The sequence below is a fragment of the Quercus lobata genome, chromosome 5, assembly GCF_001633185.2.
Source record: "Quercus lobata isolate SW786 chromosome 5, ValleyOak3.0 Primary Assembly, whole genome shotgun sequence".
NCBI classification, from domain to species: domain Eukaryota; kingdom Viridiplantae; phylum Streptophyta; class Magnoliopsida; order Fagales; family Fagaceae; genus Quercus; species Quercus lobata.
In genome coordinates, this window is record NC_044908.1 from 25129885 (window position 1) to 25155567 (window position 25683).

Sequence of the window (25683 nt, forward strand, 5' to 3'; positions counted from 1 at the left end):
ATGAAGTCGGACATAGCCTCTAGATCCTGAGCATGCACACTCCTAATGAATCTCACATCCCAAAAGAGGACACCATTAGTGGACATCATTAGCTTAGCCACACTGGCATCCTTATTCCTGCAAAATCTGAACAAGTCTGGATATCTAACAGCAAGAGAAGTCTCTCCATACCACCGGTCTTGCCAAAACTTCACTCTAGACCCATCACCAATATCATACAGAATATGGCGAGAGAAAGAAGGCCATCCCTGACTGATATTTTTCCATAAACCAACACCATAAGGTCCAATCACAGCTCTGGTAAACCAGCCCCCCCACACACATCCATACTTCATCTCTATCACTTGCCTCCAAAGGGCATCTTCCTCAACCCCAAATCTCCAAAGCCACTTCCCAAGTAAAGCTTCATTGAAAAGTCTTATCTTCCTTATCCCTAAGCCACCCAAAGAAATAGGAGAGCAAACAGTAGCCCATTTAACCAAATGATATTTTACTTCCCCAATAAGGCGCTTCCTGTTTAATTATTTGATTTGGTTTTCTTTGTGAGTTTAGTTAGTTGGGCTTAGTTATCAAAGCCCAATGAGTCATATATGACTGATATTTAACCCTAATATGACTTTGGCTCCTTGGGGTTTGATAATTAAGTCTAAACTAAATAACTAAACTCACAGATAAACCCCACTAAAGTAAAGAAACCCAAAATAAGACCCGATGGACCAATAGCACATCCCACGTCCAAACACAAAAAGATTTCAGAATTGCTCCTTACACTTAAATAAAATTGGCTTCTTGTTACTTACATTATAAATGACAATTATCCTGCTGTAGATCCATCCCAATCCCACACAAATTTGGGAGTACAGTCCCATATTTGTCCCATTTAAAAAGTCTCATCCTTAAACTTAAACTTGTCCCATCCCTTTTGATTTTTTTGTAAACTATTTTTCAACCCAAGAGTACCTTCATTCTAGTCCCATAATTTAAGTTCAAATTACACAAAACCAATAGTCATTACTTCAAAGCCACCCACATCCACACGCACACATTTATTTATATGTATGTATGTATGTATGTATGGGCAATGAATTATAGCTCAATTGGCACGTCCTTCTCTTATAATAATGAGATGGAGGGTGAGGTCATGGGTTGAAAATCCACTAGGTGCTTGTGCAGATTACCAATAATAATAAAAAAAAAAAAAATATGTACATGCTTTCTTAATATAGGTAGTGTGGAAGTTTTCCTATAAAAAAAAAAAAAAAAGGTAGTGTGGAAGTTTGATTAGAAAGATGAGCAGCCTAAGTGTAGATGTTCTACTAAGGGTTTTAAATAATTAGAATTGAATATCATCAAGAAAAGCTACAAGAGATAGAGAAGAGACATCGCCAATTACATTCGACCACTCTCACAAATTTATATGGATTTATGCTCAGAATTAGATAATTAGTGCCATTGAAAGTACAGTTGTTTCTCTGTCCAAATTGTTCACATAAGGCAGAGTAGGGTGATGCTCTAAATTGGACCATTTCTATTTCTTATAAAAAAATTAAGGAAAAAAAAAGGGTTTTGAATCTTTAGCATAATCCATGTACTTAGAATAGATCCAAAATTTAATTGCATAGATGTATCTAAGGAGAATTCACTTCGCAGCCACTATTCCCTAGATACACATGTTGCGATATTTTATTTCATAATTGAATTAATTTAAAAAAGACTAAAGTTAAGGGTTTATCAATTGGTAATATTGCTCTGATACCCAACCAAAGTGCTACTGCGATACCAATATAAAAGATGGTTTTTGCTACTGGACGACGAATATGCATTCCTTGCCAACAAAAAAATTAACAATTTTTTTTAATATGTAAGAATTTTTATTAAAAAAGTGCAACAAAGGGAACAATCCTAACATTGGGGCATAACAAAAGGTACACCAATAATCTGTTATCTAACATTTAAAATCCATCTACATAATCAATTTGATAAGGAATGACAACTAGTCTATTTTACAGTAGCTAGCGTTTCCTATCAAAAAAGAATGACAGCTAGTGTATTTATTTATTTATTTCTTCCTTTTATTTTTGTAGTTGACTTGAGCTCCTTTATAAAGATCTTCTACTCCCCCCCCCCCCCCCCCCCCGGTTGACTTTCTTGTTTGGCCTTTCTTATCTTTTTGTATTGATGTAATTTTTAAATGTTATTGTAAAATAAATGCAAAGCCTTTTTCCTTTTTTCATATATAGGTTAATTTTGAAGACACCTGCAAGGGTTTCCTAGAGTTTGCAAAGGTATGATCACATTTGAAGGTTTTATTATATATTTTTTGGTGTATTTTCCTTCTAATTTCGCATGGATCATGCCCTACATGGTATATCTTTGTAATTCTATTACTGCATGATATATTTAAATGCTTTATCATTAGACTTCCATGTGAATTGTACTTCATCATAAAGCTTAAAATTTATGTTATCCCTTACAATATATCTCATCACATATGGTTGGGAATTACACCACTTTCCACTCTTTTCTCAAACAAGATGACAATGCACCTATATGTGTGTGTGTGTGTGGGAGGGCGGGGGGTTGAACCAAAGCTGCCCCCGTGGGCTTGAGCTGAATAGGAATAACTGAAAAGATATTCCCGAGGTAAAGATCCATAGCTATAGGCAATTGCACATCAAACCTAATTCTGTGATAAGGTACTTAATCACATAAGCTCACATGACATATGTGCCATGGCCTTGTACTTGGCCACCAGACTAGATTTGAAATGCAACCATAATTGTTTTGTAGTTAATATTTTACAAAATTGTGTATTTTTTCATGCTCCATAAAGTTGTTATATGTGCTGTTCATGATATACTAGCATACATTGTATATCCTGATGGCTTAATGTGTTTGAAATAGATCTTCAGAACTAATATTTAAATTCTGCGTTGATGATAGGAAGCTGTTCAGCAAACAGTTAGTGTAATATTTGAAGATCCAGGAGTGCAGGAGTTACTTGTAAACCTTTATCAGAAAGGTAAATTATTTTTACCATTTGTGGTTCCTATTTTACCATATCTGAAGATCCAGAAGTGGGACTTACTATTAAGCTTTATTAGAAAGGTCAAGTAGTTTTTACCATTACTTGTCTGTCATACAATGGAGATCAGCTTTGTTTGATATTTTCCATGTGTTCATTGTCCTAATGATGATATAGCTAGATGAGGCTGGGGTACGTTCATGGTAGACCACTCTCCAATTATTTTGGATTCTTTTTTTTTTTTTTTTGGGTGGGGGGGGGGGGGGGGGAAGGGTGGTGGGTGGTATGCATCAAGGGAAAGGCCTTTTAGGTTCCAAACCATGTGACTAAATTCAGAAGGACTTTTGGATAGCATGCAACAATGGTTTGGTTTTTAGTTTCAAAAGGATTCCATTACTGTTTTAGGTGGGAAGCTCAAGGGGCTGAAGCTACATCTTAAAAGGTGGAATAAAGGAGGTCGTATATTGATTTGCTTGTTAAGAAATGTGCCCCTGTAGAGGTGATTAGACACTTGGGTATCATGTGCTAGTCAGGAAGAGACCTCAATTGGGTTGGTTTACTTACCTACTTTATGTTGGAGAATCTCAAAAATGGCTTTTTTTTTTTTTTGTTGAACAGATAAAGGGATAAGGTGATGTATCATTCTGTGAATCGGGAGATGACTTGCTCTCAATTTTCTTCAAGAGGTTTGGGCGTTAAGGGAAAAATATGGGGAGGATTGTTGTAAGTGGTAAACTGTTGAGGTTAGGGATGCACTAAAACAAATAAAAAAGTTTAAAAAAATGAAGAAAATAAGTTAAGGGAACACATTGACTGAAATTTAAAAAAATATTAGATTGGTTTAGGGAAAGTTCCACTTTTTATCAGGTTTAATTTTAGGGATGGCAATAATTCTGTTTTTACCCAACTTATGATTTATGGTGCGGAGATCTTAGATACTCTTATTTCTGGGATTGTTAGAAATTACAATAGACAGACAATTGAGATGTAACCATAGCATGTCATATGCGTTTTTCTAATGATGATTCACATTGGAATCCAGCATATTCATGGGCATTATTGGACTGCATTCTTGAATCTGTTCAACATCTCTTTGATTTGCTTTATGTGGCTGAGTTAATTGGAGTGGGGATGAATCAGATAGAAAGCTACTGTCAAGTGTTAACACAATCAGCTGGGGCCATGCCCCATGAAGTGTAGGTTACTAGCTCAAAAAAAAAAAAAAAAAAGAAGAAAAAGAAGAAGAGGAAAATGAAATAGAAGAGGGGCAGGTTAATTGTCCCTAGAACTCCATTTGGAAGGCAAAAGCCTGCAAAAGGTGGCTCTTTTAGTTTGGACAGCAACACATGGTAAAATATTGACAGTCGATAATCTCAGGAAGAATAGCAAGATTATAACTGACTAGTGCTGCTTGTGTAAAATGAGGGGACACAGTGAACCACTTTGTTCTATGGTCATAAGTATTCTCTTTGTTTGGGATTTGTAGAGTTGTTAGTACAAACACAGTGGTTGGGTAATTGGAATGTTAGTATGTATCAGAGTAGCATCATTTTGGATTCCTACACCTCTATGCCTTATGTAAAGTATTTGGAGGGAGAGCAAGGTTAGGACCTTTGATGGGACTAGATATGACCAATATTTTAACTCAATACATCTGAGGTGGTTTTTCGATTCGATGAGGACAATTGAGAGATCTTGTTCTTCGTCTTTCTTGGAATTTTAAATCCTTTAAATTTTAGATCTTTAGTCTTTTACTTTTGTGTTTTCTCTTTATACCTCCCATATTTAACCTCCAATTTTTATTCTGAATTGAATTTGGTCTGAACCATTTAAAACACTGGTAGGACCAGAAAAGCAATGAGTTGCTACAGTTCACATGACCTGGCTTTTTTTTTTTTTTTTTTTTTTTTTTTTTTTTGGTACAGAGCATTAAAACATCTCATAATAAGTGATTGGGATTTGATACCTAAATGGTGGAACTATGCTATCTTTGCATGTTTGTCAAACTTTAGCTTTTTTATACTCTTAATTTACAGAGGCTTATAGCCTAATAGAGAATAAACAAAAAAGGGAATTTATTCCCTTACGCATTGAGGTTATATGATTGTGGACAGCTGCCAAAAATCAGAATTTTAATTTGTAAATGTCAATATTTTTTCTTGCCAATCTTATCTAATATATATATATATATATATATTTGCAATCAACAATTAAGATTTTTCAGACATTAGAATGTCACTATGGCTTGATTGCAGTCAGCCTGACCCTTTGAATATTTTCGACAGTCACAAGTTGGTTGTGTAATGGGTCCAATGGCCTCTGCTGCATCAATCTGTATGTTGTATCAGGCTTCAATTGGGTGGTCCAAAATGTATTATTGCCTTTAATTGTCCTCATATTTATAAGTTTATATACCTCAGTTCTAAATATGCGTACTAAGTGTAGGCTTTTTTGTTAATCATATGAAAGGTGGTTCTGAGAAGAAACTGGAAGCTCAAGGGTATTTCCATGGTGCTCTTCTCATTAAAAATGGCTTTCTGATAACTACTTAGGTTCCATAGAGATTGTGGTCTTAGTGATTTGTCATTTATTATCGGTGGCGTTCGTTGCTTTTTTATTGAATCCAAACTTTTTCAACTGGTGGTAGAGGAAGGGGGACGGTATTTTTCTTTAAGGATTTTTGAGCGGAGTAGGTACTTCATGAAGTCGGTCTTCATGGGTAAGAATGTGGCACAATGGTTGATGAAGAGTATAGAACAGATTGTCGTTGGGTTTAGTCCAAAGTATTTTTATACGTTCAGGGAAGGTGATTTAGCCTACACCCTCCAATGGAGCTCCAATTCTGTTGGCTTGTTCCTACTGTTGATTGAATTTAAAGTTGGCGGGTCTAAGAGGTCCATTATTATTCCAGTAGGTAGAGCAAAGAATGGCTGGAGGGTTTTTGGGTTAGAGTTAAGGAAGATATTGGAACCTAAAAACCATGTGAATGGTGGGACTGGGCAATTGAAATTTGTGGCTCAGCTTCATAAGGATTGATCAAGGGTTCAACCTTTTAAATCTTTTGCCGACACGGTGTGTGGGCATTAAGTGCAAGTAAGGGGCAGAAATCAGCCTTATCGGTTAAGCGCCCATGATAAAGGGAAATGGCTGTTAGGGGATAATAAGGGGGAGAAGCAAAACCTGCCGAGCAAAACGGCGGTGAGCTTAACAGGTCTGGTGACTCTAGGAGGTACAGAAGTGGGTTCTCAGTGCAGTAAAGAAGACTTTAATTTTGGAAAGATATATCCGGTAGGAAATAAAAGGAGATTTCCGTTGAATTTCAAATCAAATTGGACTGAACATGTTTATGGAAAAAAACGTGAACTGAGGAAGTCAGATTGGACAGGAAAAAGCTTGACTATAGAAGTGAATGGGGAAGGAAAAAGGAGTGTGACATGGAAAAAAGGTGGTCTGAGGAGTTCTATTTGGGTTTCAAGGGGTAAGAGGGATCACGTGGTGGGTTCTTCTAGTGTATCACGGGTTCACAAACTTGTGGTGGGCTTAGACCAAGATCGTACTCAAGTGGGCCTTCCAATGATCCCTTTTCCAGAGCCCACCGGCCCATCTAGGATGGAAGAGGGTGTAAGCCTATTTGTGGGTGACTTGAGACTTTTAAATAAGGAAGCCCATGCATCAGTGATGTCCAAAGCACCTGACGCAGCCTCGGATGCTCAGGATGTCAAAGGCGCTGATGTTTTTCTCGCTGAGTAGTCATCGGCGCCACCGGTAATGGCCGGCACAGTGAGACAACATGCCTACTGAAGACCTCCATCATAACCAGAAACATGGGAGATAGTGGGCCCCCTTGTCTCAATCTCCTCGAACTCCCAAAAAAATCAGCTTGAGACCCATTAAACAAGACTGAGAATTGGACAATGGATATGCACGTGCGGATCCACCTATACCACCTCACCCCAAATCCCATTCTCTTCAACAAATCAAGTAAAGCCTCCCAGTTCACATGATCATAGGCTTTCTTAATATCTAATTTACAAATAATACCCGGAATCTTACTCTTCACCCTACTATCAACACACTCATTAGCAATGAGGAATGAATCAAGAATCTGTCTACCACCCACAAAACTGTTCTGAGACTCAGATATCAGCTGATCCAAAACCTCTTTCAGGCGGTTAGCCAACACCTTGGCCAAAATCTTGTAAACACTCCCCACCAAACTAATAGGTCTAAAATCTTGAATATTGAATGCACCATTCTTCTTAGGGATTAAGGCTATGAAGGTAGCATTAAGAGATTTTTCAAACTTACTGTGTAAATAAAACTCTTCAAACACAGTTAAGACATCTCTTTTCACAACTCCCCAACAATGGTGAAAGAAAGCCAAAGAGAAACCATCAGGACCAGGGGCTTTATCTCCTTCCAACTCTTTGAGAACTCAAAGAGCCTCTTCTTGTTTAAATCTCCATTCAAGCCAGTCCCTCTCTAACCCCTCTATCTGATCAAACTCCAAACCTTCCACAAAAGGCTTCCACTCCTCTGACTCCTTGTACAAGTTTTTATAAAACTGTACCGCTTGGTCTGCCATCTTAGATTCGTCCTCATAGATAACCCCATTCACCTCCAACATGCTAATATGATTATACCTTCTCCGAGAATTGGCCACCTTGTGGAAGAATTTGGTATTGTTATCTCCTTCCTTAATGTAAAGCATCCTCGATTTCTGTCTTCATGAGACTTCTTCCAATGAGAGAAGGTTCTGTATTTGAGATCTCAACATAGCCCTCTCACCTAACTCCACTTCAGAAAGGCCATGCTCCCCTTCCTTAACATCCAATAATTTTAAAGCCTCCCAACAATTTTTTTTTCTGACGCTCTACATTTCCAAACTCACTCCAGTTCCATTGAATAATATCTTCCTTCAATGCCTTCAGCTTCTTGGCAAGTACGAAACTGGGAGTGCCTGAGAAGGAATATCGATTCCACCAAGATTGAACCCTATCTTTGAACCCATCTGTCTTTAGCCACATGTTGTCGAACCTAAAAGGACTTTTCCCTCTTAATATCCTTCCTACCTCCACTAATATGGGGAAGTGGTTTGAAATAGGACGAGGTAAAACCCGTTGGATCACATCCGGATAGTGATCCTCCCAGTCATGAGAAACTAGAACCCTGTCTATCCTAGACATCGAGGGCTGATCCGAACCACTCGACCATGTATAACTTCCTCCTTTCAATGGCATATCTATCAAGCTAAGCTCCTCAATGAACTTAGAAAAATTCTCCATAGCTGGGGTAAGTCGTGATCCCCCCAACCGTTTACTTGGGAAACGAACAATGTTAAAATCTCCTACGTAACACCATGGGACTTCCCAAAGTTGCTAAATTCCCATCAACTCATCCCACATTTGCCCTCTCAAATTATTATCATTCGGGCCATAAACCCCAGAACATGCCCAAATAAAACCATTCCCCAGACCCTGCCACCCACCAGTACCTCCAACTTTTCCAAAGCCCTCCTATCCCACATCATCAAAACCCCACCAGCTGTTTGATTTGCATCCAATGCTACCCAGTCTATGTAGGGACAACTCCACAAGCTGCAAATCAGTTGTCTATCCATGCTCGCAAGCTTAGTTTCTTGAAGGCAAACAACATCACAATTCCATTCCTGTAATAAATTTCTAACTACCAAACGTTTCCGTGCATCATTCAAACCTCGAACATTCCATGACACCATTCTCAACTTCATTGAAACTGTAAACTCCCTACTTCAACCTACAGTAATGCAATCAAAGAAAAGAAAACTATCTCCCTTCATAATTAACCGAAGAAATCAAATTCCTCAACTTCCTCTTCCCTTTGTCCTTGGAGACAGCTTTTCGGTGGGCAGCATTCTTGTGCACCAGATTGGCCGCCTCAATCTCCGTCTCAAGTCTTTGTAGTAGCATAATACACCTCTTGTCATGTCGGCCCAAAGAAAGCCCCATCATCTTACTGAAACCGGGGAGTCTACGTTTCACCCAATTAGAAACATTCAATGTGTTATCCAACCTCTTCACCTTAGTGTTACTATTCAATTCAGCCGTTACAACCAACCCTAGAGGATTAAAAGTCATCAAGGGGGAAGAGCTATCCACATCACTTAGGCCCTCATCGACCTTAGTCAATGCCAACATCGGCTGGTTAGTCTGATGGGGTGTGTCTATCCCCTAAATATCACAAGCACCCTTAACCCGACCACCTTCAACTCCACCCGGAACACCCAATTCCTCAATCCCAACTCTCGGTGGACTCAGAACGTAATTGGATAACACAAGACCTTTTAATGCCTTGTCACCCTCAGTTTCTGCCTTACCCAGTGTGATCTGAGGCCCATTGGTGCTATACCCAACAGAATAAGGACACTCTGCCTCCGCCGATGTCTCCGCAAGGCTACCCATAAGCTCAATTGGAGAAGCAAACATTATATCTGTCCTCGTGGTGTGGAATGGAGCTAGATCGGCCCTATCTAGTGTCGCCAGTGAGTCCCCGGCATGAAACCCATCGGAAAAAGGACCACGGTTCATCGCCACTGCCTTCGTAGGACAAAATTTCATCACAGATTGGTTAACTACTTTTAACAAAGCCTTACTAGGGAAGTGGTTATGGCGGTTTGGGATTAAGGAGACAAGGCTTTGGAGAAGAGTTGTAGCTCTCAAGTTTGGGGAAAAATGGGGGGATGGACTTCCAAGCTAGGTAGAGGGGTATATGGGTGTGCCTTGTGGAGAAGCATCCGCATGGGGTGGGAGGAATTTAGCAAAAATATTCGCTTTGTGGTAGGGGTGGGAGAGAGAGTTAAGTTCCGGACAGATCAATGGTGTGGGGATTCTCCACTTCAATTGACATTTCCGAGTGTGTATGGGACTGCTTCCAATAAAGAGGCATCGGTGGCCTCTTCTCTTGAACGGCTGGGGATAGAGGAACGGAGAAGCTGGAATGTTCATTTTATTTGGAGACCAAATGATTGTGTGGATGAATTTCTCCGTACTTTGGGTTCAAATCTACCTCCCACTGAGAATGGAGATCGTATGCGATGGAAGTTGACAAAGAATGGGGATTTTGATATCCGTTCGTTTTACAATAAGTTGAGAAACCCTATGCCCATTATTTTTCCTTGGAAAGGTGTTTGGAAGGTTAAGGCTCCTCAGCGTGTTTCCTTCTTTGTGTGAACTACTGTATGGGATAAGATTCTTATAGGTGACAATTTGAGGGGTAGAGGGATGGTTTTTGTTGACTGGTTTATCACGTGCCGTTGTAATGGGGAGATGGTGGATCATTTGTTACTTCATTGTGGTAAGGCTTATCGGTTGTGGAGTTTGGTGTTTAGATCTTTTGGGATTTCTTGGGTCTTGCCAAGATTGGTTGCGGATACTCTATTTGGTTGGTGGAATTGGCTTGGAAAGCATGTGTCTAGCATTTGGAACTTAGCTCCATTATGCTTGATGTGGTGTCTTTGGAGGGAGCGAAATAGGAGGACGTTTGAGGACATGGAAAGTTCGGATGACTAGTTATGGGCCTCTTTCAGTGGCTTTCTGTTTGACTGGTCTAGGGCTTTGGGACTCACCTCTAGTGATTCCCTCCCTTTGTTTCTTAGCTCTCTCTGTAATTAGTATCCTTTCCTTTCTTTTTTCTTTTTTCTCTTTCTTTCCCATTGTACTTTTCTCTCTGCCTTTTGCTTTTGAGATGTGGAGTATGGTTTTTTGCTTGGGTGGTATTTGTTGGGTGATGCCGCAAAGGGTAGTTGATTTGTTAGACTGTTGGTCTTGCAACTTCAGGCGTCATCGTAATATAGTTATTTGGAGGATGGTGCCTCACTGTTTGATGTGGTGTATTTGGAGGGAGCGGAATGCTAGAAGCTTTGAGGGTCGTGAACGGTTCATTCTTGAGTTTAAGTCTTTTTTCTTTCTTACTCTTCTCGAATGGTACTTAGTTTTACCTTCTTTTTCTTGTTTATCTCTTCCTGCTTTGTTTGATCTTTGTAATTTGGTTTCTTGATGTTTTTGCCTTCTTAGTACATTTCCTATGTACGGGGCTGTGTTCTTCTTTAATATATATCTTATCAAAAAAAAAAAAAAAAAAAAAAAAAAAAAAAAAACCGTACTGAGTTTTCTTTCACCTTAAATTGAAGGAAATTTCTCCCTGATTGAAAGGACAAATGCATTGTCCAAAATGACGTGGACAGAGACAGAAAAAAAAAAACCATACATTGCTAAGGACCTAACAGCAGATATTGTTGTGATTGGTGTAGAATTGTGCAAAAGTGTCCACATGCACATCCCCATGTAATTAGAATAAGTTGTTATTGGGTCAAGTTCAGTTTGTCTAGGGGAAAAATAGATTAGGTAGGCAGAATGCAGTGTCTCTAGAACATAAGCTAAGCTATCACTGAAGTAAAGATTTCATGATGGATGTCATTATTTACAAGAGACAACCAGACCATCAGTGGATGCATGTAGGGGGAAAAAAAGTGATTCAGGCTTTTCATAGTATTCATGCAGAAGATTTGGAAGCGTCCCAGTAAATTAAAAGTCTTAAGAAATTTATGTCTGTTATGTTTCAATAACTTGACAATTTTGAGGATTATCAAAAAAAAAAAAAAAACTTGACAATTTTGAGAATGTGCCCAATATATCCCATGGAACAACTTGATACATATTGCTTCAATGTTAATTAATTAGTGATTTCAAATCATGCAATCATTGATTTTCTGATGCAATTTGTGCACCTGTTAATGATGAAACTGTTTTAGTTGGAAATGACTTCATCGATTTTCTTTCTCTCTCTTTAAACGACTGTCTTAGTATCTGAGTTGGGTTTTCACCTTTTGCATGTTCCAGAGTGGTGTGAAGGACAAGTTACGGAGTACCTGGTTGCAACATTTGGTGATTATTTTACAGATGTGAAAATGTGAGTGTTCTTCTCTGACTTACAAATATTTTTCTAGGTTTCAGTACTGCAGGCTTTTGTTGGTTCAACATACATTTGCGTACTTTTATTGTTTTCAATTAAAAGTAGTGTTTGACATGGACAGGATTACAGCCTTTAGTTTGTTCCCTTCTTCTATCTTATGGCCATCAATTATCCTTGATAAGTTTTGTGTGCATTGGGATGGCATTGTAAATTAATTGTTTCTTCTAAATAGTTTTATTCTAGAGCATCACTTTATATGGAGATGGGACTGCCAACCATTTGAGGTGGTTGGGGACCAACATACAGATTAAACAACATATTTGATTGGATTTCCTACATGCCTTCTTTTGTCTTCAATAAAAAAGAAAGCTTGGAGTTAACTTAGTTGGTTTTATTTTTAAATGAAATAGAAAATTTAGTACGATAACCAATTAAAAGGGGATGAAATGTTGGATGATATAGTTCTCCTAGTTCTTGCTTGAGTATAATATTTAGGTTGATTTTGTCTCCACCAAATTCTCTGATTGACAGCAGGAGTAATGAATAGCTGATCCCAAATATCACACAAAACCAGTTTAAAAGTTACTTCATGTTATTAAATATGTGTTGTACCGCATTGATCTTAAGATATTCTGTAGTTTCCTATCTTCCCAAGATAGTAGTGATAGTATATGCCTTCTATTTCTGAAGGTTTGCGTTACGATGAAAACCCTATTTTAGTTTGATTTAATCCAACTCTAGTCTTTCTATATTGATTGAATGTAATTGAGGCATCAAGATATTGGGGCCTAGTCTCTCCATCAGATTTTGTCCCAAGTAGAGTTTGATTTGATCCAACTCTACATGTAAAATGCTTGTGCCTGAGTCTTCCTTCTATCCGATTTGTTTTAAATTAACCCAAAAATCACTTATTAATTTGCCTTAAAATTGTTTGAGTATCACCAATTTTTGGAACTCTGGCTTATTTTTAACAAAATTTGTTGTTGCAGAATACAGATTAAGGTTTTTATACTTTGGTTTGGTATTACCGTATTATGATGATTATGGTACTGCTGTGTCTCACATAAAAATAAGACATTTATTTTTGCATGTTATATTGGGTATTTAAGGTACATTGAAGAAAGATCATTTAGGAGATTCATTGAAGCTTGCCTGGAGGAAACAGTGATTGTTTACGTTGATCATCTTTTAATACAGGTTTTTATTTCACATTGAAAAGACTGTGCTTTTGTTTGTACTCCCCTGTAATTTATATAGTTATTTTTATTTTACAACATGATGAACCTAATGATGCTTGTGACTTTAGAGAAACTATATCAAGGAAGATACTATAGAACGGATGAGGCTGGATGAAGAAGTTCTTATGGACTTTTTTAGGGAATATTTGACTGTTTCTGTAAGTACTGAATATGTTTTGGAAGTGTTTGGGTGGTTTTTTGAAAAGTCTCCTTATCTTTTGAAGTGAATTCCTATCACAGAGAATTTTATTTATTTATTTTAATTCTTGGTTAAATTTATCTTTTAATTTCTTCCAATGCTTCTTTATTCTAATTTTCCTCACTTGGGTTGCAGAAAGTTGAAAACAGAGTCAGGATAATGAGTGATTTAAGAGAACTTGCTTCAGCAGAGAGCCTGGATACCTTCACGCTCATTTACACAAATATTCTTGAACATCAACCTGACTGCCCGGTAATCTATTTTATTAATGAAGAAATCTGAGTTTTCCATCACAATTTTGTTACTGGAAATTTCAAAATGCACCTTTTAAGTAAACCAATTAATCTTTTGAGGTTATTAGAATAATTTAGTAATCTAAATATAAATAAATTATATATTTAGTGACCATGTCATCCATTTTCTCCCCTACTTATTATTAATAAACAATACGGTGCTCCTAGAATTATCTTCTGGTTTACTTTATTATTATAAATCATGGTTTATCCGTCAATTGGGTCAGTGTTTCATTATTCTCTTTTAAGTTAATGCTAATTTCCTGCCATAGAAGATAAGGCATAGAAATCTTGACCTCTTCTAAAGTACCTGAAGATTACAGATTCTTCATTAATTAATTATCGATATTTTCCTCTTGCAGCCTGAGGTTGTTGAGAAACTTGTTGGACTACGGGAAGGCATACCAAGGAAGGATGCAAAGGAGGTATGCAATGTTTTAGTTCTTCTTCTCAGCTTTAAATCATAGATGTAGTGTTGGATGCTAAAATATGAGAAATGAGTTTCCTTACGGTGTATTATGATGTCTGATGGAGACCAAAATTACTTCATAGTACTTTACAGGACGATCCTAAGTAATGGTGCAAATCACTGCCTCATGAGATGTGTACTGCTTTATAAATGTTACAAGGACCAAGTTTACTAAGTTATATGGGTATAAACCACAATAGAATGTATTCCATCTATATATCTTATGTTGAACATATAACCTTGGGGCATTTTACATCCTCCATTAATTTAGGAAGTACAGTTACCCAAAGTTCTATTGTAGAAATTTTGACCTACAGTGACTTGGAGCTATAATTGTCTTGTGTTGCAGAGTTTAAAATTTCTTTGCTTTTGTTTCGTTTCCCAATGTTGCTTCGGAGAAAATACTTGAGTTCTGCCCTCTGTAGGCTTGATATTTCTGTTATTTTTTCAAACAGGTAGTACAAGAGTGCAAAGAGATTTACGAGAATTCTTTTGTTGATGGAAACCCCCCTAAGGCAGGATTTGTTTTCCCAAAAGTGAAGTGCTTATCAGCTTCCAAGGGATATCTATGGCGAAAGCTGACTTAGTAATGCAATTTTGATACCCGTAACCTGTGTTTGGATCGGGAAGACTATACTGTTGCTGTATAGACACGTAATCTCTTTTTGATGGAAAGGTCACATTTGTATTGATTGCTTCTATAAATAGTGAATAGTCTTTGGATCAGAAAGACAATGCTGTTAGTTGTATAGAGCTGTAAATCTTATTCTTTTATCGAAAGGTGATATTTGTATTATTTTTAATTTTATAAATAGTGAAGAGTCTTTTCTGTCTTGTGCATGCTGTTCCCTCTCTCTCTCTCTCTCTCTCCCTCGTACATGAAATTTAAGTTGTATAAAGTTTATTTAATAACTTACATGAAAACGTTAGGAATCTCTGTGAAGGCTGATGAATATGTATATTTTATCTCTGGATTCCTGTAGCCTTCTCTGATATAGGTTCGATAAGAGGGAGAAGTATCCACTTGACAATTGGTTTTGCTAACTGGTCAGAGATAGCGACTAATCTGATATGGTATTTTATCTAGGCAGCATAGTCAGATAATCTGTCTCAGACGCCCTTTTTGGGATTTGTTGTTATTATTGGGAACTGTTTGATCTATAAATTCTTTCTGTTCATCTCCTTACAATTTTAGAAAGGTCTTTCAAGGCAGTGTTTTGTCAATGGAAAATCAAGGAAAATTAACTAATTAAAAAATCTAGGAGTATAATTATACATGTAATAAAAACTTTTCAAAACCTTGAAAACATGTTATCGGTTGGAAAATATTTTAATATAAGCATTGTCATAGCCGGGACTTTACTTCAAGCTGGGTAATTTGGCACAATAGTTGAAATTCAATAGTTCGAAAAAATTGAATGAGTTCAGTTCTAAACCAATTTTGAAAAATAAATGGACAACTGCAAAATTGTATTTTTAGATGCAGTTTTCTGAACTCAATTTTAAGTTATTTTGGTTTGTAATAAGGGTTGTTTTTTTTTTTTTTTTTTTTTTTTTTTTTTTTTTTCTGGATTAAATAAATGGTAATTAATTGGTCCATATATATATATATATATATGTATGTATGTATGTATGTATGTATGTATTGATTATTTAAGGATTAGGTTATATTTGTCCTTGCACAGTTTCTTTTTTGTTAGCTAAGAACATCCGTCTGAAAATTGAAAGCAAAAGATTGGAAGACATGAAAATAGTAGCAACAATGCGTTCAACGTAGAAAGCTCTCTCTACTCTCTAAAGCGTAAAAAATGATTTGCCCCAGTCTCAATTCTTCTTTGCTCTTCCCAGAGAATAGCGTGAAGTCTCAACTCTTCCCACGCATACAAATTCTCTTAGCAAGTGTGAAATAAATGTAGGGCACACAGGTTAAGAATGCTCTGCATAAGAAAAATCACGCTTCCTCAATATACTTTGATTATTTAAAAAACGCTATTTGACAAGCTCGCTCAAGGGGGCTTCTTGCTTAAAATGGTCCAGCAAATAAGTGAAATCTCTGGTTGAGAGGGCTTCTTCAAATGGAAATTTTCTATTTAGCTCCAAACTATAATTTTTTTTTTTTTTTTTTTGGTTTCACAGAATAACATCCTCAATGCAAATTACATTGTCAAGAATATTTTTCCATCCTAAATCCTAACAAATTATAGAATGGTAAGCATTTCAAGCTTTTCATTGTAAACAATTGCACAATTAGCACGGGTGGACTTGGAAGGTTTTAATTTATTGGCATGCAACTCTTTCTTTAAATATGTTTTAGTATAGGCTACACATGATAGGGGTAGCCCTCCCTTCCATGGATTGAATAACACCGAATTGAACCTTATAAAAAGAAAGATTTACAACTCAACAAGAAGGCCAGTAGACTCTACTTTTCTTTTATTCTCAATACATAATATATATTCTACTCAAATATTGGTAAGAAACAACTCTTAACAATGTTTTTCTCAAAGTTTTAATAGTAATTCTTCATAGACTCTTCCAATTCATCGGTTCCTTCTAAACTTCCATACAAAATTGTCAAAGAGAATCTTAAAATAGGAATAGTTCATAAATTACATCCAAAATTCAATTTTTAAGGCGCCAAAATCAAGCACTTCTTTGATTCAATTATTTGCATGGAATTTATTTTAAAAAAGAAGAAAATTATCTAATTATATATTTTCTTGCACACAATGTGTTTGTAAATGAATCTCTACATTCCAATTGGGGAGAAAAGGATCTCTACATATATATATATTTTTAAGGGCTTTGCTAGGTGCACATTTGAAATACACATATAATGCACGTATGGCCAGGCTGGTCATCGACTATTGCCAGCTCAATTAATAAAAAATGCCACGACATTAAAAACAAAGAATAAGAGTGCCACCTCAACAGAATACAATCAGCAATACTTGAATGAACAAAACATACATCTTTGTTAAGAGAGGCCAACCACATTACCATGCATATGCAAAAACACTGAAAAAGATTAAAAAAAGAAAAAAGAAAGAAAGATGAAGTGCTTGAATTGAAGTAGTTTAGCCTGCATCTTAAAAAAAGAAAAAAAAGAAAAAGAAAAAAAAGATTTGAGACATGTTTTGGATTTCAATGACTATTTCTTATTTTATTAGCAATAGTAACATGTGATTTAAAATGGAGTAGAAATTTAGTGTTTTAGACCTCTGGTACTTGAAAGAGATAAGAGAGAAATATTTGGTGTTTTTGTTTTAGGGGAAGATGGACAACCTTTGTAGATAAGCATGAGGAAAGTAAAAAAAATTCCCTTTAGAGAGAGAGAGAGAGAGAGAGAGAGAGAGAGAGAATTTCAAGGTCTCTAGGGATTGTGGAGCAAAGTTATGGATAATCTCTTCATATCTAGAACCCAATAACTCACTTTACACACACACACACACACAAGATGAATACATGGGGCAAAATTGAGAATTTTTAAATTTTCTCTTTTAACTTTGACGATATTATATACTATATAATAAAAGTTGGGCTTAGAAGTCATGGTTGTGCCAAGTGGCTGCACCAAATTGCATAAAATTTATAAAATTTCTTTAAAAAAAAAAAAATTTAGTTGTTTGGTGGCCATACAACTACTATACTTAAAGGAGACCTAACTTATCACCTAATTAGGGAACTTTTAGATAATCCTAACAATATAATAACTCCATTAATATAAATCTATCCCAAAAAATGGTATATATCTCCATTAATTTGATAATTTTTACGTTGATGATACTTAAAAAAAAATTCTATCATATTTCCTTATTACTATCAATCACGTTTTCTTTCTCTTCTCTTTTATTTTATTTTATTTTTTATATTAACGTTGATTACAAATTATAATTTCAATAGGATTTATACTCTATAATTATACCAAATTAGACTCAACAAATATATATCATTTTTAATTTCAATAAGATTTAAATTTTATATCAAATGTACTCTACCAACATATTCATCATTTAAAAAAGAAATTATATCCTATATTTCCTTATTGCTTCATAGGATTTAAATTTTATAACAAATGGGACTCTACCAATTTATACATCCTTTAAAAATAAAAAATAAAAATCTATCTTATATTTCTTAGTAACCCATTCACATTCTTTTTTCCCCAATATTTTACTTTATGTTGATATCTTCTTCTTCTTCTTCTTCTTCTTCTTCCTTTTTTTTTTTTTTTTTCATATGACCTTTTTTTAATTCCACTTTTTATGGGATAAGAACAAACACATTGATTAGATATCTTAATTTCAATAGGATTTAAATAAATTATATATCAAATGGAATACTACCAATATATATAACCTTATATATCCTTTTTGGAGTGAAGCTTACTCCAATATGTGAATGCCTAAATCCCATAACAACGTAGGTGTGCATTCTTTATTATTATTATTATTATTAATTTCATTTTGTTTATTTTCTTTGGTGTTACTATTGGTTCTTTGTCTTCATGTGATTTTTAATTAATGAATTCAAAACATTCGAAAACATTGTTATGTTTCTAAAGGCTCCTTTGTTTTTGTATTTTGTTTTTATCAAATTGATTAGGTTTTGTGTATTGGTTGCCTTTTGTTTAAACTAATTTTCTTAGCTTTGATCTAATTTATATGCTTAGGGTCTTAGAATTAATGATTAAATATGGTTAGAACTAATAGATTAATTTTAACAATTTTAGAATTTGATTTTTATGTTCCATCAAATTATCAAGATGTTCTACACATGTATTCTTGAATTATCAATTTTAATTTTAAAATATTATCAAGATTATATCAAATTTGGACTTAACAATTGCTCAGTATTTTTTTTTTAAAAAGAATTATCAATTTAAAATTAAATTTGGAATTATCAATTTAATTTAATTCTAGGAAGAAATCTTACCCCTTATTTTAGTGAGATAATTATTTACACTTGATAATTTTTTCTTTAATCTTTATTAAATCTTTAACTCTTTTAGGCAGCTTTTATTAACATTACATTGATTCTTTATCTCAAAGATGAGGCTTCCGTTGTTACTACAGCAAAGTGGATAGGTGCGTATCTCACGCAAGCATACATGAACTTAAATTGCCTTTCAATATTTTGAATGCTTTATTATTTTGCTAGATGTAATTAGGCTCAAAAGTATATGTTTCATTATTTTTCTAGATAATTTAAATACACTACAGCTAAGTTAATAGGATTTATTTTATATAATTTATTAAACAAAGTGAAAATATTTTTCTAATAGGATTTATTCATGTTGTTTCCTTTTTATTTTTATTTTGAATATTAGCACTTATTTATGTACAGTTTGCATAGAATTATGTATCAGTTTGCAAAATTAATTTATATATATTTTTGCTAATTATTAGTATTATTCCCAACAAATTCTTCATTAATCTTTTATTTTTTTGGTTTTAAATTGCAAATTTTTGGAAATTTAATTCCCAAATTTCAGAATCTTTAAAAATTCATCATTCTTCCAATATCAATCTTTTTATGCATTGATTATTTTTACTCTTGGGCCATCATTATAAAATAGGTTTTTTTTTTTTTTTTTTTTTTTTTTTGGCAATTATGGAACTTATTTGACTAAAGTATTAAAATCAAAGTGGAAATGATAGCTCTTTAAAAAAAGTATTATTTTAAAGCCTGGCAATAAGTGGTCATAGACTCATGCAATTTTACAATCTATATGGTTCAATTTTTTTTTTTTTTTTTTAACTCTATTTAATTTTCTTCTTGATTTTTTTTTTCCAAAATTTGTCATAAAAAGATTCCAAGCATCCTAAGAAAGGTTTGTAATCTATATGTAGAGCTTTGCATTTTTTTTTTCATCTACACTAAGTGTCTCTCTTACAATTCAAACTATTCATTTAATTTTTGTTTCTCAAATAAATTATGTATTATATAAATTTATGTATAAAACCGTGCAACATACGGGAAGCAAATATGATAGGTTCTATAATTAGAACAAAGGTTATTATTCTTCAAATAGTTCTATCTCCTAAAAATGGCCAATTTTATAATACTATCTAAAGATTTCAATAAAGAACAATGATAAAGAAGAACAAGGTTACTCTAAAAACATAGCGTACAAATAAGTATTCAACGATTTTCCAAAGGTAAAAATTACTTCTAACATATTTTTGATCATTAATATTATTGTTAACAATACTTCAAGTCACTTACAAATTAGTACTTATATTGCAAATCCATTAGATGTGAAATTCATATGCAAATAGTTTGATACATGTAACTACAAATGACATTATAGCACAACTGGTGTCACGGCTCAAACTTGTACTTTAGAATTTAGAGAATGACTAGCATGTTAATATCAAGTTTAACTCAATACTAACACGAACCAACTAAAGCTGAAGGTGCTTATCAAAAATCATTTCTCGTATTCCTTTTTTTTTCCTTGCATAAAATCCATAATATACAAAATTCATAAAACTTTGAAACTTCATTTCATTTTGAACTTTGCAAGATTACAACTTAGCTGAAACTTAAGGTATTCGTCTAAATATTACATAACTAAACGTTTAGCAATACTTTTATTTACAATCCTAACCCCAAAGACATAAAACCGAGGTTCAAAACAAACTATGGTTCTAAAATACATTTGTGCTCAAAAGGATCAAGTACATCTTGATTCCTCCTATACAACAAAAGAACTAAACTTCTATATAACAAAAGAACTATATATCCTATCAAATGAGAACCATAGATTCCTTGCCACCTCTAATACTCTTGCTGCTTCTAGGAAAGAACCTGTGCACTTAAATATAATAGGGTGAGTTGTGATGCCCAGTAAGGTTTTAAGCTTCATGAGCATTTAATAATAATGCATGTAAAACAAGTATTTGTATGGATATGCCATCTTTTATAAATAGTCTTCAATAGTATTCATACTATTCTTAAAATAACTTATGAACTTTCAGATGAAAATACATCATTTTCCTTTCATATATAATAAAAGGACATAATAAGGAACTTTAACATAATTTAGCAACCTTATCTTTAAGTAAACTATAAAATACTTTATCATAAACTTTCCATCAACCTTATAACACATTCAACATACTTTTCTTATCATCATAATTTTCTTATAAATTCAAAATAGCTTAATAGCTCATTAATAACATATTAGTTAGTCCAATTATAAGTCTGTCACAACTTTGGAAGGCTTCCAGTACATTGTACTAGGCATCTAACATTCCCCACAATGCTAGGAAATCCCAGGATCATATCAGAAACTATCACACCCCTTTCGGTGTGATTAGATCATCAACCATAGGGTTGGTTGGCATACTCCTCAAGTTTGCCATTCCCAATAAGGGCGGGTATAACAGAGTCCTCACCACTTATAATGGCCAAAAAATAAAATTTTCTAATAATTATGCTTTTACATATATTTTATAACAATAGCATATCCACTTCATTCTTAAATATTGTGTTCGTGATATTAGTAATAGTATCAATATGCTAAAAATTATCATATATATAAGATTCAACAACTCATGAACATCTATCTTTACTTAAATCATGCTTTTATGTAATGTCTCTAATTAAAAGGTTTTAATGCATATTAAATTTTCTAAAAAATCCTTATACTTATCGAACGCACATGTCACATATCCCTTACCTGAAAACAGAAAACGCGAGAGATTTGAATAAGAGGAGCTCAAGTGTCCACGTTCTCGTTCTTGTCACCTAAATGAAAGATCAAAACTTATTACTGACAAATTTTTCTAAAGTATTTAAACTTATACATGAATCACAACCTAACTTTCAAACTCAAGAAAATCTTAATTCCCATCACACAAAGGTTCCCAAAATACAAGATACATTCATCAAACACATGATGTACCAAACCATACAGAAACCAAGGCATACAAAATTTATTTATGATCCAGACATACCAAAAGATGAGCATACTTATTTACGGCCTTCATTTCATGTGGGTATTTTTATACCTATACTATACATGTTAAAATACATTAATAGGCATCCAATTGACCATAATATCTTCAATCTTTCAAATTGGTAACACAAAACCACAAATTCCAAGTTCTAAAAATTAAATTAGAGAATATAGAAGGGAAACTAAAGCAAACCATTACACTATCAAAATACCCACAACAAGAAAATAATCTTATTTGCTTACCCACAACTGAAGCCGAAACTTTAGTAAGTGTTTGATTTCTTCTTAGAGAAAGAGATACAGATTCAGTGAGAGAGAAAAGGCACACGAGAGAAGGGGCTATTAGTGTGTGAGAGAAAGGGGTATATATATAATCTTGGTGAGAGAAAGAAGGGTTGTTGGTGTGAGATGGTGCTGCTGATTCAAGAACAAAGAAAGAGGAAAAGAAAGAAGAACAAAGGATATAAATTCTGGTGTAGTAAAGAAAGATTAAGAAGAAAGTTTTGGGTAGGGCTGTAATCGATTTGGTTTGGTCGTTTTTTTAGGGCTGGCCAACCAAAACTGAAATTTTTGGTTTGTGAATTTCTCAACCAAAACCGACTGAAATGGTTGGAACTCAATCGGTTTTAGTTTCGATCGGTTGTTGGTTTTTGGTGCCTTGAGTTTGGGCCGATTGGGCCTTTGGTTTTTTTTTTCCCAAAAATTTTCTGTTTGGGCTTTTTAAAAAAAATGCATAATTCAAGCTAGCTGTTTTTTGGCCCTTCTTGGGCCTTTTATGCTCTTTGTTATTAAGCCTTTTTTAGAAACCTATTTTAGGCCTTTTTTAGGAACCAGTTTTGGCCCAGATTCGGGCCTTTTTTTATTTTGGCCATTTTTAGGAATTTGTTTTGGCCCTTTTTGGGCCTTTTTACAAATCCATATAGCATTTTACAAACAAGAAAAAATCACAACCTGCTTTTGCATTTTACAATTTTCAAAACCTGCTTTTGCTCAACAACAAAAAAAAAAAAAAAAATACACATTATAGCAGATTCATCCAAAAAAAAAAAAAAAAAAAAAATCACAACCTGTTATAGATTCATAAATCCAAAAATACACATATAGCAGATTCATAAATCACAACCTGTCATAGATTCATAATCATAACCTACTTTAGAGCTTCTATTTTTTCTCATTAAAATACACATATCACATATTTAAAAATCCAAAAATAACCTGTCAACAGTATATAACTTGTCAACAATACATTTGCACAACCTGTCAAGTGTCAACACAGATTCATAAATCCAAAAATAACCATATAACCTGTCAACAATACATTTGCACAACCTGTCAAGTGTCAACACAGATTCATAAATCCAAAAAATAATCTAGAGCAAAAAATTGCTCCAGTGCTCAAACTAATCTGTAACTTGTTATAGGTACCCATCAAATACAAACAAGATTAAAAAATAACTTGTACAAGCCAAAATAGAATAACTAGTGCAAATTTCATTACTTCGTTAGTAATATGTCAGCGTCCACATATTGCCCATATGTCAATACCTACCTAACAGTGTTATAGCCAAAGACTCAAAATAAATTGGCCATATGTCAATGTCAACATATACTGTCTATATTTAATATTTGGCCAAAGACTCAAAATAAATTCGCCGTATGTCATTGCCTATTGCCTAATATTATATATTGTCTATGTATAGGCCATTGTCAAAGCTCAAAAGAAAAGCCCATATCTATATGTAGGCCACTATCTATTAGTGTCTAATAGCAAAAAGTCCACATATCAATATGTCAAGTTCACACATCAATATGTTGTCAAAATAAATACTAACAAAACCCAATATATCATCATCAATACCTCCTATCCAAAGAGCAAAGAGCAATATTCAATCATCAACTTCAATAGGTGTTGGTGTGGACATGTCTAGTATTGATGTTAATGCAGTATCACCCGCAAGTTCTACAAACAAAAAATGAAAAAAAAACATAAAAGTCACTTGTACAATAAAACAATAAATATGCCAAGAATCCAAGACATTCAGTTTTTTTATTTTATTTATTTATTTTTAATAAAGAAAGAAATAGACATGCAAAATGTACAATAAAACAATCAATATGCCAAGAATCCAAGACATTCATTTTTTTTTTAATAAAGAAAGAAATAGACATGTAGAATTTTTTTAATAAATAAAGAAATAGACATTCATATTTTTTTTCTAATATAAAAAATAATAGTAATGATGGAGATCAAGGCACCGCTTCGAAGGATCTCGTTCAAGTACCAATTGGGCCGGTTACAAGAGCACGAGCAAAGAAGTTCAAGGATGTACTCAACGGACTCATCCAAGAGTTATGGGCTCAAGCAAACTCGTGGAGGCTCATTAAGCATGATCCACGTGGGCAACAAAAAATCGTCACCTTGATTCAAGTTCTAGAAGGATCCGGTCAAGGTTAAGAATTGGCATGAAATATTTTGGGTTTATGTAAAAAACGTTATTCTAGGTTTAGGTGATTTATTTCCTTGTTTTTAGGTGCATTTAATGCTTTTTAGGTCAAATTTTATTCCTAATATGGTTAGGTATCAATTAGGAGTTATTTTAGAATATATTTTCTTGTCTGTCAAGTTTTAAGGAGCTCTTAAATAGTCATCTAAGTTTGTAAACGTTTTTCAGCTATTATTGATAAAACTTGTGAGGTTTATTCTCTTTGGTTCTTTGAAGAACTACTAGAACTTATCGGGAATTCCCGTGGCGTTCATCTCGACTTATCAAACGGAGTTTCCACCACCGTTTGTGGCGTCTTCCTTATACCGAGGTTCTTGTTTGTCATAAACAATGGGTTGAGGTCTCCCATTTGAATTTGTCCATAGAACGATCTTGGGTTCCCTTTCGTTGTTGGGTCTCATTATTCCTGACGGGGTTCACATCATTTGGTATCAGAGCAAGGTTTCTAGTTCAGGTTTGCCTATCCTTTAACATATTTATCTCTTCTTAGCCGAATTTCCTTTACCCTATCTGTTCAATCTTTGTTTGTCTTGTTGATGTCTAAACTATTGGTCTGGTCTCAGATCTCTTAGTTATTTCGAAATCTTATTTCATTATTCTCAAAAGCTTGTTGTTGATCAAAAAAAGAAAAAAAAGAAAAAAAAAAGAGAGAGACTCGAAAAAGAAGACAGAAAGGAGTCCGAACAAAAAAAAAAAAAAAAAAAAATTTCACTATTCTGTGCTTCCAAAATTCCAAAACTGCCATATTCCTTCTAATTCTAATATGAAAATTTCCATATTCCTTACGTTCAAATCTGAGATTCCTTGATTAGTTCTTGGTGAATTGTTGCTGGAAATTTTGAGTTGTTTGTTTAGTTTCAAAAGAACTGAAAGAGAATTATCGAGTGGAAAAAGGCAAGAGTGGTGAGAACATCAGAGGGTAAAAGCCATATTATTTTGAGTGAAACACGAGTGGAGAGTGATCCATATTCTTGAGTGTAAACACGTAAGGAAGTGATTCATGAGGTGTTTTTTTTTTTTTTTTTTTCTAACCTTTGTTT

General features: G+C 34.3%; 1 protein-coding gene across 1 annotated transcript in view; it reads left to right on the forward strand.

The window, feature by feature from the left end:
- LOC115989770 (exocyst complex component SEC6) overlaps positions 1–14985 on the forward strand; it is a 39517-nt gene extending 24532 nt beyond the window's left edge. Inside the window, exons 18-25 of the mRNA XM_031113632.1 lie at positions 2241–2285; positions 2944–3022; positions 11902–11971; positions 13084–13171; positions 13281–13370; positions 13547–13663; positions 14067–14129; positions 14629–14985. Of these exons, the coding sequence (XP_030969492.1) occupies positions 2241–2285; positions 2944–3022; positions 11902–11971; positions 13084–13171; positions 13281–13370; positions 13547–13663; positions 14067–14129; positions 14629–14760 (684 nt within the window). The 3' untranslated portion in view covers positions 14761–14985. The remainder of the gene's footprint in view (positions 1–2240; positions 2286–2943; positions 3023–11901; positions 11972–13083; positions 13172–13280; positions 13371–13546; positions 13664–14066; positions 14130–14628) is intronic.
- The last annotated feature ends 10698 nt before the right edge of the window (positions 14986–25683 follow it).